This window comes from Semicossyphus pulcher, unplaced genomic scaffold (assembly GCF_022749685.1).
Source record: "Semicossyphus pulcher isolate SPU_LCO1_2020_fin unplaced genomic scaffold, fSemPul1.0.p SCAF_6, whole genome shotgun sequence".
NCBI classification, from domain to species: domain Eukaryota; kingdom Metazoa; phylum Chordata; class Actinopteri; order Labriformes; family Labridae; genus Semicossyphus; species Semicossyphus pulcher.
Genome location: NW_027211737.1, coordinates 4,192,402 through 4,206,345, shown reverse-complemented (window position 1 = coordinate 4,206,345; position 13,944 = coordinate 4,192,402). Strand labels below are relative to the sequence as shown.

Below are 13,944 nucleotides of genomic sequence, written 5' to 3'. Positions count from 1 at the left end.
TGCTGAAGAAATCTCCTGGAGCAATTCCAAAACTTCTTGAAGAACTCTGTAAAATCTTCAAAGTGATCAGGACCCTTTCTTAATTATTTTTTGGGGCATTTTGCCTTTATTTATAGGACAACTGAAGATAGATGGGAAATATTGGGAGGAGTGTGGGGGATGACCTGCAGCAAAGGGCTGAGGCCGGGAGTCGAACCTACAGCTGCTGCATCGAGGACTGTAGCCTCTATATATGGGGCGCCTGCTCTACCACTGAGCTAAACCAGTACCCTGGGAATAAGCTCCAACAGTCTGGAGATAAACAAGCCTTGACCCACTGTGTTTTTTTTTAAGTACAGTTTACTTCAGTTTGAAAACTTAGTCTGTGACTTTTTAAAAATGTTTTGTCCCAAACTCTGTCCACAGCGGAACATAACTCAGCTTCTGTGTTCAAATTCTGGTCGTCTTATCCAAACAGGGGCCTTGTAGCCTTCCAATGGCATCCTAACCCCTATAGAAAGTACGCTCACTTCATACAACCCCATTTAAAAAAAAGATATCCCTCTAAACTAGAAAGAGTCAAACCAAAATCCATCCAAACAGAGAGTCTGCCTTGCTTCAAAGATTGCCAAACATGTAGCCTATAAAAGCTAAAGTGTTGGCAAGACAGACAGTGATTAGATAAACACAGAAATATCGACACAGTTAAATTACCACCTCATCTTTGCACAACATCTGCACCCACATGAAACCGAGCTACAACCTGCAACACTTGACTTCACTCAAAGTTAAATGAGGCCAAGTTGCTGACTTTTGTGTTGAGTTTCATTTGCTGGAAAGTACCCTGATAGCAGTGATTATTAAACAAAATACAACATATTTGATTCTTTGAAACATAGGAAACATCTAAATTGTTAAAATAGAGACATCTTGTTGCTGTTGTAAGATGCTGGAGAAGTTATGGAAAATGATATAGTTCACTGGTTTCTGAAACATAGTACTATTAAACCGAGCAGTGCTCTTCTGGCCTGTGTGTGTGGCAGAAGGAGGCTTGACTGTAGGAGCGGGTCACTGCAGAGATCCAACAGCAGCTGCTTTGATCCAACCGGCTATAAAGAGGAGAGCCGAAGTGAATCTATTCCCTCTGCGTTCAGCTCAATATGCTATTGATCTGGGTGGGAGCACAGCAAGAAAGATATATGCTCTTATTAGCAACTCCCTATATCTTATTGGAACATGGAGGAGGTCGGGCCTGGCCTGCGGGACCTGAATCCAGGCTTTTCTGTGTTCATACAGACGTACACGTGATCTGATTAGCGGCTGAAGAACGATGGCTCAGGTCCATGTCCTGAGAGTAAACAAATGTGTGAGGTGACCAATCAATGGATGGCATGTTCAAAAGGGTAATGTTGTTAGAACGAGGTGACCCTGAACTACCTCTCCAATGACTGTATAGATGGACAACGTGTCTCGATCTGCTCCCATTGTACGAAAGAGATGCCAAAATAGCCCCAGGCGATAAGCGTTGCCATCTTGCGATGGTGACGTCATTTGGAGCCAGTCTGCGCAGTAGAGATTAGCGGGTGAAGCGGCCGTAGCCACTAACCAAAAGACACACTTCACTTACTGAAAAAACAGCACGCCGGCGTGTATAACAGCAGAACAGCTTCTCTGTGTTGGTCTGAGGTTAACATTCACAGGTATGGAAACTTCATGACTGTAGTGATTGTTTTAGTTATGTTTCCTCTCTCCGTTCGTCCTCCACGCTGCTAATCCAGAACTGATTGGCTGAAGGAGCCGTATTGGTCAACAGAGCTGTCAATCATCATTTTTACAGCATCAAATGACTAATTGAAAATAAACTTGTCAGAAAAATGAACACATGGATATAAATCAGCATGATGAGAATGAACTATAAAGACAGAAACCATGTTTGAGAAAAATTTATCTGACGTGTATTTTGATTTTATATTTTGACTCATGTCCCATCTGTTAACATGGAGGAGGCGGGCTTTATGACCTATACTGCAGCCAGTCAGCAGGGGGCGATAGAGAGGGTTTGGCTTCACTTTTAGAGAGCTGTCATGTCGTCCATCTTTTTAAACAGTCTAGGTACACTGTAGCTCACACATACATGGTGATGACTTGAAATGAAACTTTGTTTTATCATGAAGCCTCATGCTCCTCCACAGCTCTGTATTTAACAGTGAAATATATGAACTACTCAGCATATGGACATATGACATGTGGAGACGTAGTTGATACTTTATAGTAACTGTGAGCGGAAACATGGAGAGATCACGACGTTATTGAGCCAGGTACAGAGCATATGAGACACACACAGAGATCTGTGTCATATCTGCTCCTCTCCTAACATCTGTCTCCTCCCCGTGGAGCGTGATAACTCTGATAAACTACACGTGGATCACCTCTGCCCATCTCATCCACTGTATGTGAAGATTTAATACTTTATCAAAGTTGTTCACAGAAATACGGACAGATCGCAATGCTATTAAGTCAGGGGCAGAGCATGAGAGACACAGACCGGTGTCCTCACTGTGCTGCATGATTACCGTATTGCAAGTATTGTTCTATTTTAGAACCGGTTCTCGATGCCCAACCTGAATCATTCCTGGTGCATTCAAGGAAGTCATGAAATCTAAACGCTGAACAGCTTTCACAACACAGCATCAAGCTAATTTGAGCTACTGATGTCTGTTTATAGAGATTAATAAGCAGCTAAATCATCGTCAGATGACGCTGATGGGAGCCGGGATGTCATTACGGTGGATTACATTCCGCCTGCTGTTTCTACATAGAAATGTAGAATCTGTAAATAGAGATTTCCATCGACTAAACTTTGTGACCTGTTGAGAGAGTTTAAACACTGATTATGAGATCATTGTGTCTCTCTTTGAACTCCTGAACATAAAAACAGAGCGATGGGAGTAGTTGCCAGCTGATGGCAACGTTCTTTGCGTTGTAGCCTTCACAATTTTGTTGCTTTTTTTTAACCCTTTGTTGCTCATTGATAATTGGCTGTTGACTGTCATGTTGTGTCATCCTGTTCCTGAGATGAAATGCAGTGTAACAGTAGTTACCATGTAAACATTTGCAGTAAATATTGTTCATTATAATACAGGGAGAGGCCTGTCATAGAACAGACAGAGACACTATATTTTACCGCCTCAGTACAAGAGAACAACGGGGAGAGTGACTCTCACTATTTCTGTGTGGAAACTCTCACTCTCCTCCTGTTACTGTGCCATGACTGTAACTCTCTCTCCTCCTCTGTGTATAAATAACAGATGAATCCCAGCAGACCTCACCTCGCTTTCTTGGGATTTATCAAGAGGCATTCTGGGAAACCCATGGAAATTCTGACTGAGACACCGAGGCAGACTGAAATACATATGTGTGACAAAAAGCAATTTGAATGATATCTTCCATGTTTCTATCTAAAAAAACAAAAAAATATTATTAGGAGAAATATGAGGGTCATGTGACAGAGCTAGGAGGTCGCCAAAGCTACTCGTACTGTAAAATAAATAAAATATAGCTGATAAAATGTACAAAGTGTCAGTTTAAAGCCCTTTTGATTATATCAGCACTGAGGGAAATAAATAAGGTATTTATGAGCGCATACTGTCGCTGCAGCTGGTTCTTGTTCACAGAAAAATATCCAAAGAATGAAACTTCCCCTCACTAAAGATAAGAAGAAGTGAAATTCAGAGGTGTTTGTGGGCATATTTTAGAACTTTGGACAGAGCCAGAGTACACAATCTTGCTGGTCTTAATGCTAAGCTAGGCTAACAAGTCCCTGACTCCAGCTCTGTACTTAATGCACAAACTTGAGATTGATGTTGTACTTCTCTTCTCACTCTTGGACTCGCTTTTCTCTCCATCTTCAGCCACCATGCTAGCTAACCTCACCATTGCCACCAGATTGCCATCAATCAGTCTGAGGCTACCTGAGGGCTAGCTTGGCGTCATCTGATTGGACAAATAGTTGTTTTTCAGGGAGTTTTTTGAAATGTGCTTATCACACATGTTCATATTCAGTGATGGTGAAAATACAATGAATCAGTCAGGACACTTATTCTATCAGTAACAGGTAGCCACCGAAACACCAGACGGAAGGAAAATAAATGTTTTACCTAGTTTGATCCGGAGGAATCACCATTACTAATGCATGCTGATGAATGTGTCTAAAGGCAACTGTTTCCTAGTGTGTTGACGTGGGTCAAAATATTCTCACAGGCCTGCATGTCATCTGTCAACTTCTTCTTCCCACAAAGGGCTTAAAAAAGAATTTAGGCAGCTTTTACATAAACATTATCGTCATTTGTTTTCTTTGACCTCTCATACTCTCATAATACAAACATGTTGATGTGTTGACTGATATCTTTGAGTCCGTCCAAATGAGCTGAACGCACCAATAATCCGAGTCATTACTAGAACCTAATTGCTGTGGGTTTCTACACAGCACATCCTGCAGGAAATGGACATCATGATGAAGAAGTGATTTGTTGGCGTGTGTGCTTGTGTGTGTACATGCATGTTTCAGCAGCCTGACTTCTTGTGTGTGTGTGTGTGTGTGTGTGTGTGTGTGTGTGTGTGTGTGTGCGAATGTGTGTTCAGCTGATGCATTTGATATGAGCGATCAAATATCTACAACATGGTTCAGCCCGACAGTGTAGCATGATGAGATGTCCAGACTTCTGTTGTAATGGCCTCTGACCACCACCATGTCCACCATGTTATCATGTGAGCTGGCTCAAGTCCAACTCAATCAGACCTGTTTGGGCTGCTCCCGTGCGCACGCACACACACACACACACACACACACACACACAAACACACTTAGATACTGCATACATGCACATATACACATACACACCCACACACATGCACTCATAGTGGATAATCAACCAAGTAGTTTTGGTGCGTATACATAACCGAATTGCATCAGATCAAATAAAACATACTATTATTGTTAAAACTATAAATGTAAATGTATCTCAGTGAGCCTTTATTTTGAAAGTCTAATAGGATGTACTATTTTGTGTGTTTTGGGGCAGTTTAGATAGAGTTGATTGGCTGATTTATTGATTGATTACTGCTCACTTAACTGCTTCATTTTGAAAATCCAAGCAGCTGTGCATTTTTTTTATTGCTAACTCAACCACAGATATCCACAGACTGACACTAGATGGGTACTGTATCTGCATTGTCATATGTTGGGGTGTGGAGCTGCTGTCATAATCATACTAAGGCTGTTACTTTTTAGTTCAAATTCTAACCTCACTGAAAGGTTTGTAATCCATCACAGAGTGTGATTAGAAAAATACCTACTTTTATTTTTTCTGCTTAACTGCAGACACTTTTTTGCTATCTAGTATAAAAGTAGCATAAGCACTTACATACACTTTACACAGTGTAAAAAACAAGATGGCAGCCATCTCTACCAAGTCATTCAATGGCAGATCCAGAAACGAAAGTGGGGGTGCAAAGGTCATTTATTTTTTGGTTGAAACTTGTGTGTATGTTTATTTGTAGTTTGACAAATGTTACTGTAGCACAACAGTAAAAAGCTATGACGCTCCTAATTAGGAAGTGCTTGTGAAATGATATTGGAACGTATTAATGTTCTTACAAAGTAAAAGTGTAAAAGTAATTAAAAAGAGCTTCAAAAGATTTGGAAAGAAACCAACAAATTAATAAGATAGTTTTTGTATATGAAAAACAAATTCTATTCAGGTGTGATAACTTTCCAAGACATGTTTCTCTGTCAAGAGACATGAGCGAACTCTGGTTGTCTTTCGTAGACTTGTAGGTACTAGTTTAATATTTAATGTTTAATGTAGGCTTGTACATATTAGTTTAATATTCAGTGTTTAAGTGTACATAGAGAGCAAAGTTAAACCGGAGTCAAATTCCTTGTATGTGTACATACACATGATGTTGATTCTGCTCGTCTCTGGTGTGAAAAAATCACAAAGCTTTTTGAGATGTGGAGTTGTTTAAAATCTTGTTTTTGTACGACAAATTTCAGGCATTGAAATAAACTGGTGACTAGTGTTTTATACTTTAAAACCATCCTTTTGTCCTGATATGAGGACATATTTCTTCCTGTTCAAACATAACAGTTTGTCGTTATTCTTATCAGATCCTACTAATCCCAAATAGCAAGGAGAAAGTAAAAATGCATACCAAGCAAAAGCTCGGGTCTCAGGAGGGACAAAATAATTAAATGCATTGGAAGATTTTGGCTTCTCTGATATCAGTTCCTGCCTGAAGGTAAAAATGGTGGGTAGTAATGGGGATAAAGCATTATAGAACATTGGAATGGTCCTAAACCCCAGTGGGTCCACATACAGACTCACACAAACAGATGTCTGCGTCAGTCCAGAAAAACCAGACTCATTCTGCTGGATGACATTTATTACATTTTCCACTGACTGCTTCCCTTCTATTCAGCCAACAGGAACAAAGGCTGCCTGACTCACAGTGACTTGCAGCGGGAGGGGCGGGGGCGTTGATGAGGGGTTTGGGAATTGGTGGAGGATCTGTTTATTGCAATGAGGTCCCTGACACAAGCCCCAACAGAGGGGCCAAATAAATCTCTGTATCATTATGTAAGAGAGGCTGGGCCGGCCCCCGGTGGAGCCAGCAGGTGTCCAGGGACTTTCTGCAGCGTAACAGCATCCTCCGTCACTACCCCCGCCTTTCCCCACCAACCCCCGACACTACTCTGCTCTCCATCTCTCCATCCCCCCGCACCAACAGCTTTATTCCTATACTCGCTCTCTCCTCCAGCACCAAGGGATACTCTCTGTTTACTCCACAGACTCTGAGACGACGGAATGAAAGACGAGCTTACAGCTGGTTAAGCAACATGTATTAAGCCTGCTGGGAATTTTTACAGAGTAAACTACATGGAAATAATGGTAAGACATGAATCAAATAACAACAATCCACTGCTGACAGGATCAAGTCAGCATTAAGCTAAGTTCTATTAGTCCAACATGTAATAAATTAGCACTTTAGGGCGATTTCAGTTTTACATAGTGCTGAAGTGATGGGTGCCATTCACAACTGAAGCCAAAATATGACGTAAGGTGTAGTAAATGCACATATTTTTAAAAAACTACTATTAACTATGTTTCAATAATTCATAAATCATGTTTTTTTTAATCTTTTGGAGTAAAAAGGAAGTCTGGAGAACATTTTTGGCATGTTCAGCGTACAGTTTGTTGAAGCACATTTAAAGTGCCTGGTGCTTATGTTAAAAAAAATGTGATTTGAAAGATCAAAGTGGGTACATAGAGGTTTAAAATTCAGATGGAAAAAATAGGTCTGATAAATTACAGTGTTTGCTTTGGAACCTGAATCTCAGCAAACAAGCAGAAAGCTCGCCGAAAAATCAAACCTGAGAACACAGGGGCGTTGATTTGGGCAACATTAATGCAGACGAGCCTTTAAACTGCATTCTTTGTAATGGCCAACAGGGGGCAACTCCACTGGTTGCCAAAAAAAGTTATATGTGTAGAAGTCTATGAGGAATTTGCCTTTTTCTCTCCTGATTTATAGTACAATAAATCAGGTGATGAATTAGGGTGTGGCTGGCCCAACTCCACCCTCTAAGCCAAATGTGGTCACTTCTAGCTCCATAAAATCAAGACGGTGACAGCCAAAATGCCAAACTCAACATTTCAATACAATAGTCCAAAAAAACAATGGGTGGTGTCAAGGTGGCTATGTACACTGATTAAATACAGTCTATTACAGAAACAAGCTCTGACTATCCCTGCTGAGAACTCAGAATCATCACAAAAACAAACATTTTCTTAAATCCTGTAACTGTTTCTGCTTTTCTGCACGTCTAACGTAGACAAAACCATCTTATCATCTTATCAAGACAGGAAGAAAACACCCTGCCATCTGGAATGGCTTGGCTCTACTGATCATTGGAAACACAACACACACACACACACACACACACACACACACACACACAGCAGAGCTCTCCCCTCCCATCATTAATCGCTGCTGCCCATCAGCTCTGTCAGTTAGCAGCTGTATAAGCCATTAGGCCGGTGCTACTCACCCTGTTAGGACCACCACAAAGTCCATTACATTCCAGCCATTACGCAGGTAGGAGCCTTTGTGAAAGGCAAAGCCGAGAGCGATGATCTTGATGCCAGCCTCAAAACAAAATATTCCAATAAAGTAGGGCTCTGTGTCGTCCTGTTGAGAAAAAGCAGAAGGAGGATTCAAGAATACAGACTCAAATTTGGACAAGTTAATAAAATCATATATTACCCAGTCAATGTCATTGAACTCGGATACAATGAATTGTTCATATGATTTTCTTGAACAGCTTCAGAGGATTCTGTGTCTTATGATCACCTCCAACATTGTGTCTGATGCTTTAGCTTCCGGGAGAACACTCAGAATCAAGTTTCAGTTTCAGGTAGCGGGAGACCAGCAACTCCCGTTATGCAAGGTTAAATTACTGTTTTTGTCAATGGAGTCTGGTGACTTTCAAGAGTGTTTTTGGTTTCAGAAAAAGGCATCTTAATCCTTATTAAAAAGATCTATCTCTGTAGGGATCCTTTCTGTAATGTTGTCAGACACTTAGAATAGCAATCTGATCCTGTCAGTGGAAAAAACAAGAACTTTTTGTGGGCGTCATTTGCCTGAAGGGATTAGGGTGTCAGAACCAAAAATATATATGCCAGGTTAAATGCTCCAGCTTGGAGAGGACATCCTGGTAGCTTCTTTTTTGTTAATAAAGTTGTCAATTTAAATACACAAGAAAAAAATGTGCTGTTGTTCGCTCAGATCCAAAAGACATGAACTGACAAGTCTGGTACCAGTTGAATGCTGGTCATTTGTGGTCCTGGCCTTTTAATGCAATGAGGTCATCTTTCAAAGAACGTCTGCAAAGCATTTCAGGTTGATAAAGGTGCACCAGCTGCAGCAATCTGATTAGACATGATAACATTTTGGTAATACATCACACACAGCTGTGTTGAATCTCAGTACAGTTTTGGTTCTGACCGACACTGAAGTAAAAGCTAGCTTTGAGAGCCAACAAAGACTCATTTGTCTCCTGAATGGTTGTGGGCCAGCTAACCGCTGGGTCAAGACAGCAAAGCTGAAGGTTTTTTTTTTTTAATCCAGAGACACAAACTTGATGTCACATCTGATCACTTCATGTCATCATGGACTCTGTGGTTTGTCTGTCAGTCGGAGTTTCAGCCCATCTCAGGGAGGGGATCAATGAGAGCAGGCAGCTGGGAGGCTCCTTGCCTCGGGGGTGATATTTCAGTCTTAAAACAGCCCTGCCCCTGCCACTGCCAGCTCTTTGATTGGACAGAAGGCATCACAGCTCTTCTCGCTTCTTTAATAGAAAGATTTAACAAGAGAGCTGGGTGGGGGTAGGGCGCAACAGGGGTAACTTTAGGTGATAATACAAGGGAGGGGATGAAAGCAGCTCTGCAGGCTTCTGTTTAACCTACAGTGCTCAGAAGGAGGAACACTACCTGACACTTAGAAAATAAAATTATAATTTTTGGGTAATTTGGCTTTTAAATTTTGGAAAAGAGGCCAAAATGGAATAAGCAGAAACAGACAATTTCAAAATGCCTCTACAAGGTCTGTTAACTTGGTACCACAAAGACAGAGAAAAGCATCACAGTGTTCCTGTATCTTCCCTGCTGTATGACATGACACAGTAAGAACTGAAAAGCAGTCATGCTACTCACCAAACGCTCTGACATCGGTGTTTTGTCTAAGGCTGGAAGGTGTTGCTCCAAGGCGAGCACGATGCAGTTTGCTATAATGGTGGCCAGGATCATGTACTCAAATGGAGTGAGAGCGTTAAGGAATTCATGAGGAAAGGTTGTGACACATAAATATAAACCACATAATTTAGAAATATCTAAATCCATCCCAAACACAAAAAAAAAACACTGGGAACAAACTTTCTGGACCTACATTGTGTAAAAGACATTACATAGAGCATCCACAAACTGTTCAAAACAGCTTCCCTTATAAATAAGAGCAGAAACGTTGTTGGCTAGGTCATGCATCTGTGGTAAACGACCACTTTGGCATCATTTTTCATATTTGAAAGAAAAACAAAGAGCTTCTTGTTTTATCATACCAGCAGAAATAAATGCAACTGGAGAACCAAGAGATTACAACAGGCCAGAATGCAATGAAGCAAAAAATATAGTCATAGACTGTATGTAAGAAGTGGATGTAACGACCGTGACGTTGTTTCTGGGCGACAATTTTGAAGCCTTGGGTGGTTGACAATCACAGGTAGCCACGCCCTAAAGCATCCCTTGCTATACTGTCTATCTCAGGCTAAATGGGAGCAAAATTTACTAAATGAACATCATGAAACTAGAGATTTAGACCATAAACTAATTAGGAACATTTATATTTCAATGTAGGGTTATTTCCTCATAGACTTGCATACAATTAGACTTTTCCCAACCAGCAGAGGCAGGCACTATAAAAAAAGTGTAGGTCCCAAATCTCTACTGCACACTACATGGGACTCGATACGTTAAAAAAGATACTTGGACAGCTAGAAATATTTTAATGTCCAGCCGACAGCAGGTGCATTTGGAAAACTCCGATAAACGTGTGTGATACATGCAAACATGAGACCCATCCGATGAGGAATCTGATTTAACTGAGAAAATTCGGAGTCAGGTAAAGCTCAGAATCACAGGATGCTACATGTCCCAGAGCGTCTTTCATTAGAACATTCTCCCCCAGCAGCCCCCAGCAGCCCCCAGCCTCCCCGCCTCATTAATACTAACTTCTTTCAAGTGCCACAGACCTGATTTATAATGCAGACTTCCTGTTAAATATTTTAAGTCACAAGCCCAAGCTGAGAAAACCTTGATGACATCACAGAGGGTTATTTTTTTTCAGATTTTGGGAAGCTCACGTCAAAAGACATTCTAAACTGTTCATAGGCTGACTAGTACTCCTAATGACAAGAAAACTGGACCCCCAATATCCACAAAATAGCTGGTTAGCTGGTTGAATTTATTTCACTATGAACTCTCCTAGAATCCAAGAAACAACTTCACAAATCCTTTCTTGACCTCTCATATAAAAATACAATAATCATCCTTCTGCCAGTCAAAAAGCCTGTCGGTACCCTCACAGATATTCAACATTTCTGCAGTGTTGAAGAGGAGGGATTCTGGCTAGTTCCAGAAATGATGCACAGATTTGTACGGATTATTGGAAATCTTCCCTCCTTGCAGAGCACCGCTGTTGTGTCATTAGAACGAGCACTCCATCATTCCCTCAGGACTGTTCCAGCTCTGCCAGGAGGAGCTGCTCATGGACACCAGCTGCTTGGGGCCACAATAGATCCTCCTGCAGCGGTGCATTATTGCTGTGCATCAGGAGAAAGTCGGTCTCTGTAATGCACTGCGACATGACAGTATGATAAATGTTTGCTCAGCACCAGAGGTAACCAACCAGTGACTGAAGTAATGGAGGCAATTACACAACATAATTTGAATTAATTGCAACACCTACAACTCGCATTACCTTATGAGGTGTTTTGTCATTGACTTTTCCTCACAAAGTATCTAAAACTGCAGCATTGAGGAATGATTTTGGTGGTGAGACTAAACTCAACAGGTGGCATCTGGCTCACATGATCATTCACTGGAAATCCATTAAAAATGCACCAGCAGCTCATTTCAAACCTGCATCCTGCTGCGTATTATTGATACGGCTTGTTTGTTTGCTGTCACACCCATGCAGTTTGCCTCTGCCTTGATGCTGTAGCCAGCCTGCCGTTTGCTGGGAGTTCAGCACCCTGGACAGCACCCTCTGCAGACTACAGGCCTCTGCAATGAAAAGTCAGCCAGACAATGGTATACTAAGGAGAAGCCTCCACAATGGAGGTCCATAAATCAACTTCTAACTTTGCCTGATGTGCTCCATGTTCAAACCTGATTCATAAATTCAACATTTGCACAGAATACAGAGTTTTACCTCCATCTGCACATAATACAGAGAAACAACAGAAATGTTTCTCGATTAAGATCTCAAAAACAAATTTTATGAAAAAAGGCAAAATAAAATAGCTCGACTAGAAACTCCTGTAAAAGAAGTCTTAGCATATAACAAATTTATGAACTTTAGTGAAACACCAACCTCCCTGATATGCACTCAGTCTACCTTTAGGTAATTACTAATCGATTAAAATTATATTTCCTCGATGCATGCCGAAATATATAAAGAATGACACCGAACCCCATTAGCAAAATGGCCTTTTAAGATTTCCTTGCTTATCAAGCCAACATACATTGAAGAAAATAGAAAGAGATCTTTGCAGGAATAAGACTTGACCTACAGAAAATCACTGTCGCTGCCGCCCTTCTCTGTGTATTGAAGGCTGTGGAAACAACAGGAGAACCAACTGTGGAAGTTTTACATGCTATTGATGTAAACGCTTATTTGCATTATGTTTGTATGCCGAATTAATGATTTTTCCGATTCGTATTACTTAAAATAGTTTATAATATCCTAGAAACATGTATCTTCCGCCGCTAAGCAAGGGATCTTAAATAGACTTATTTTTCAGCGGAGTTCGGAATGGTGATCTGCGGGAAATAACGGCATGTATGAGGGTTAGACTGCAAGGTAAGGATATGGCCATTCGGTGATCTTTTTGGCATATTTCCGTATGATATTATCCTCGCTGAAGATGAACAGAGAGCGGTTAACAGTGAGGCAGCTCTGTCTGACAGGAATGGGGTTGTAAATAGCCATGGTCCGGGCTCTTTGGGCCATCGTCTGCTTGTACATCCTCTGGACCCCCGGAGGCCCCGGCTGCCGGCTGGCCCCTCTGGCCGGGCCCGCTGGACAGCTGCCTCCATATCGGCTGGACAGTTCGTCTTCAAAGCGAGCCATTCCGGGAGAGTACAGATCTTTCTGGAGAAACCAAAACTGACACCAGAAAAGAAATGGAGAAGAAGCATCACAACACACACTATCGTCCCGTCCCCCGAGTCCTTTAGGTGCGTGTATCGTCCGCGAACAGAAGAGTCAAACATTCACAAAAAAACGCGGACAGGGAGGCTCGTGTTCATTAGTCTGTCAGCTCCTCGTCCCTGCTGCTTCCCATGCTGTCACTCCGCCCGACGTTAAATTGTTGCTCAAAGTTTAGATGAACAGACTCCATCATGCATCATTTTTTCATGGGTGTTCCTCCCTCGGTTCACTGCCCCGGTCCTCCCTCAGAAGGAGCTGGAAGATTCTGCCATCAACGCTTCAAGTCCATGCTACAGGAAGCTACTTCACCAAACCCCAAGTACAAAAATATCAATTTAACACCAAGCTTTAGGAAATGTCGACGCGCCAGCGTTGGGAGTCAAGAAATATTTTCCTCTTGAAAGCGTCCACAAAAATCACTTATGTTCCCCATAAAGACTCGTTTCCTTTGCGGGTTACCACTGAATGATTCCCGGTGCACTTAGGAAAACACGCCGCTTCTTTTTACCGTTAAACGCGGAGAAATCACGGCAGAGCTGAGCGGGTTCTTTCCGTTAAGTAGCCGTTGATGTGAATGTAGAGACTACTTTCTCCGCTGCTCCTTATCCAGAGAAACCCCCACGTGACCAATAAGACGCCAGCCAGTGGCTCCACCTGGACCGGCCCTGTTTCCATAGCAACAGGGAGGAGAGAGAGACGGCCACACCGGCGTCAAGATACACGGAATATATAAAGAGACTTCCCAGAAATATTTTCATGAAAGGAATTGCAATATAACCAACCAAACTGTTTCGATTGTACGGCAGACATTAGGACACAATTTCCGTTGAAATGTTTCAAAGTAAAAAAAGTAAAAATCTGTTGCTGCAATTATTGTGAATAGGCTAAATATTGTAGAATTGACATATAATACAACAT

At 41.6% G+C, this 13,944-nt stretch overlaps 1 protein-coding gene across 1 annotated transcript in view; it reads right to left on the bottom strand.

The window, feature by feature from the left end:
- cacna1ba (calcium channel, voltage-dependent, N type, alpha 1B subunit, a) overlaps window positions 1–12,945 on the bottom strand; it is a 141,687-nt gene extending 128,742 nt beyond the window's left edge. Inside the window, exons 1-3 of the mRNA XM_069682367.1 lie at window positions 12,686–12,945; window positions 9,753–9,858; window positions 8,090–8,229 (exon numbers count right to left, since the gene is read on the bottom strand). Coding sequence (XP_069538468.1) covers window positions 8,090–8,229; window positions 9,753–9,858; window positions 12,686–12,945 — 506 coding nt within the window. The remainder of the gene's footprint in view (window positions 1–8,089; window positions 8,230–9,752; window positions 9,859–12,685) is intronic.
- Between the last annotated feature and the right edge of the window lie 999 nt (window positions 12,946–13,944).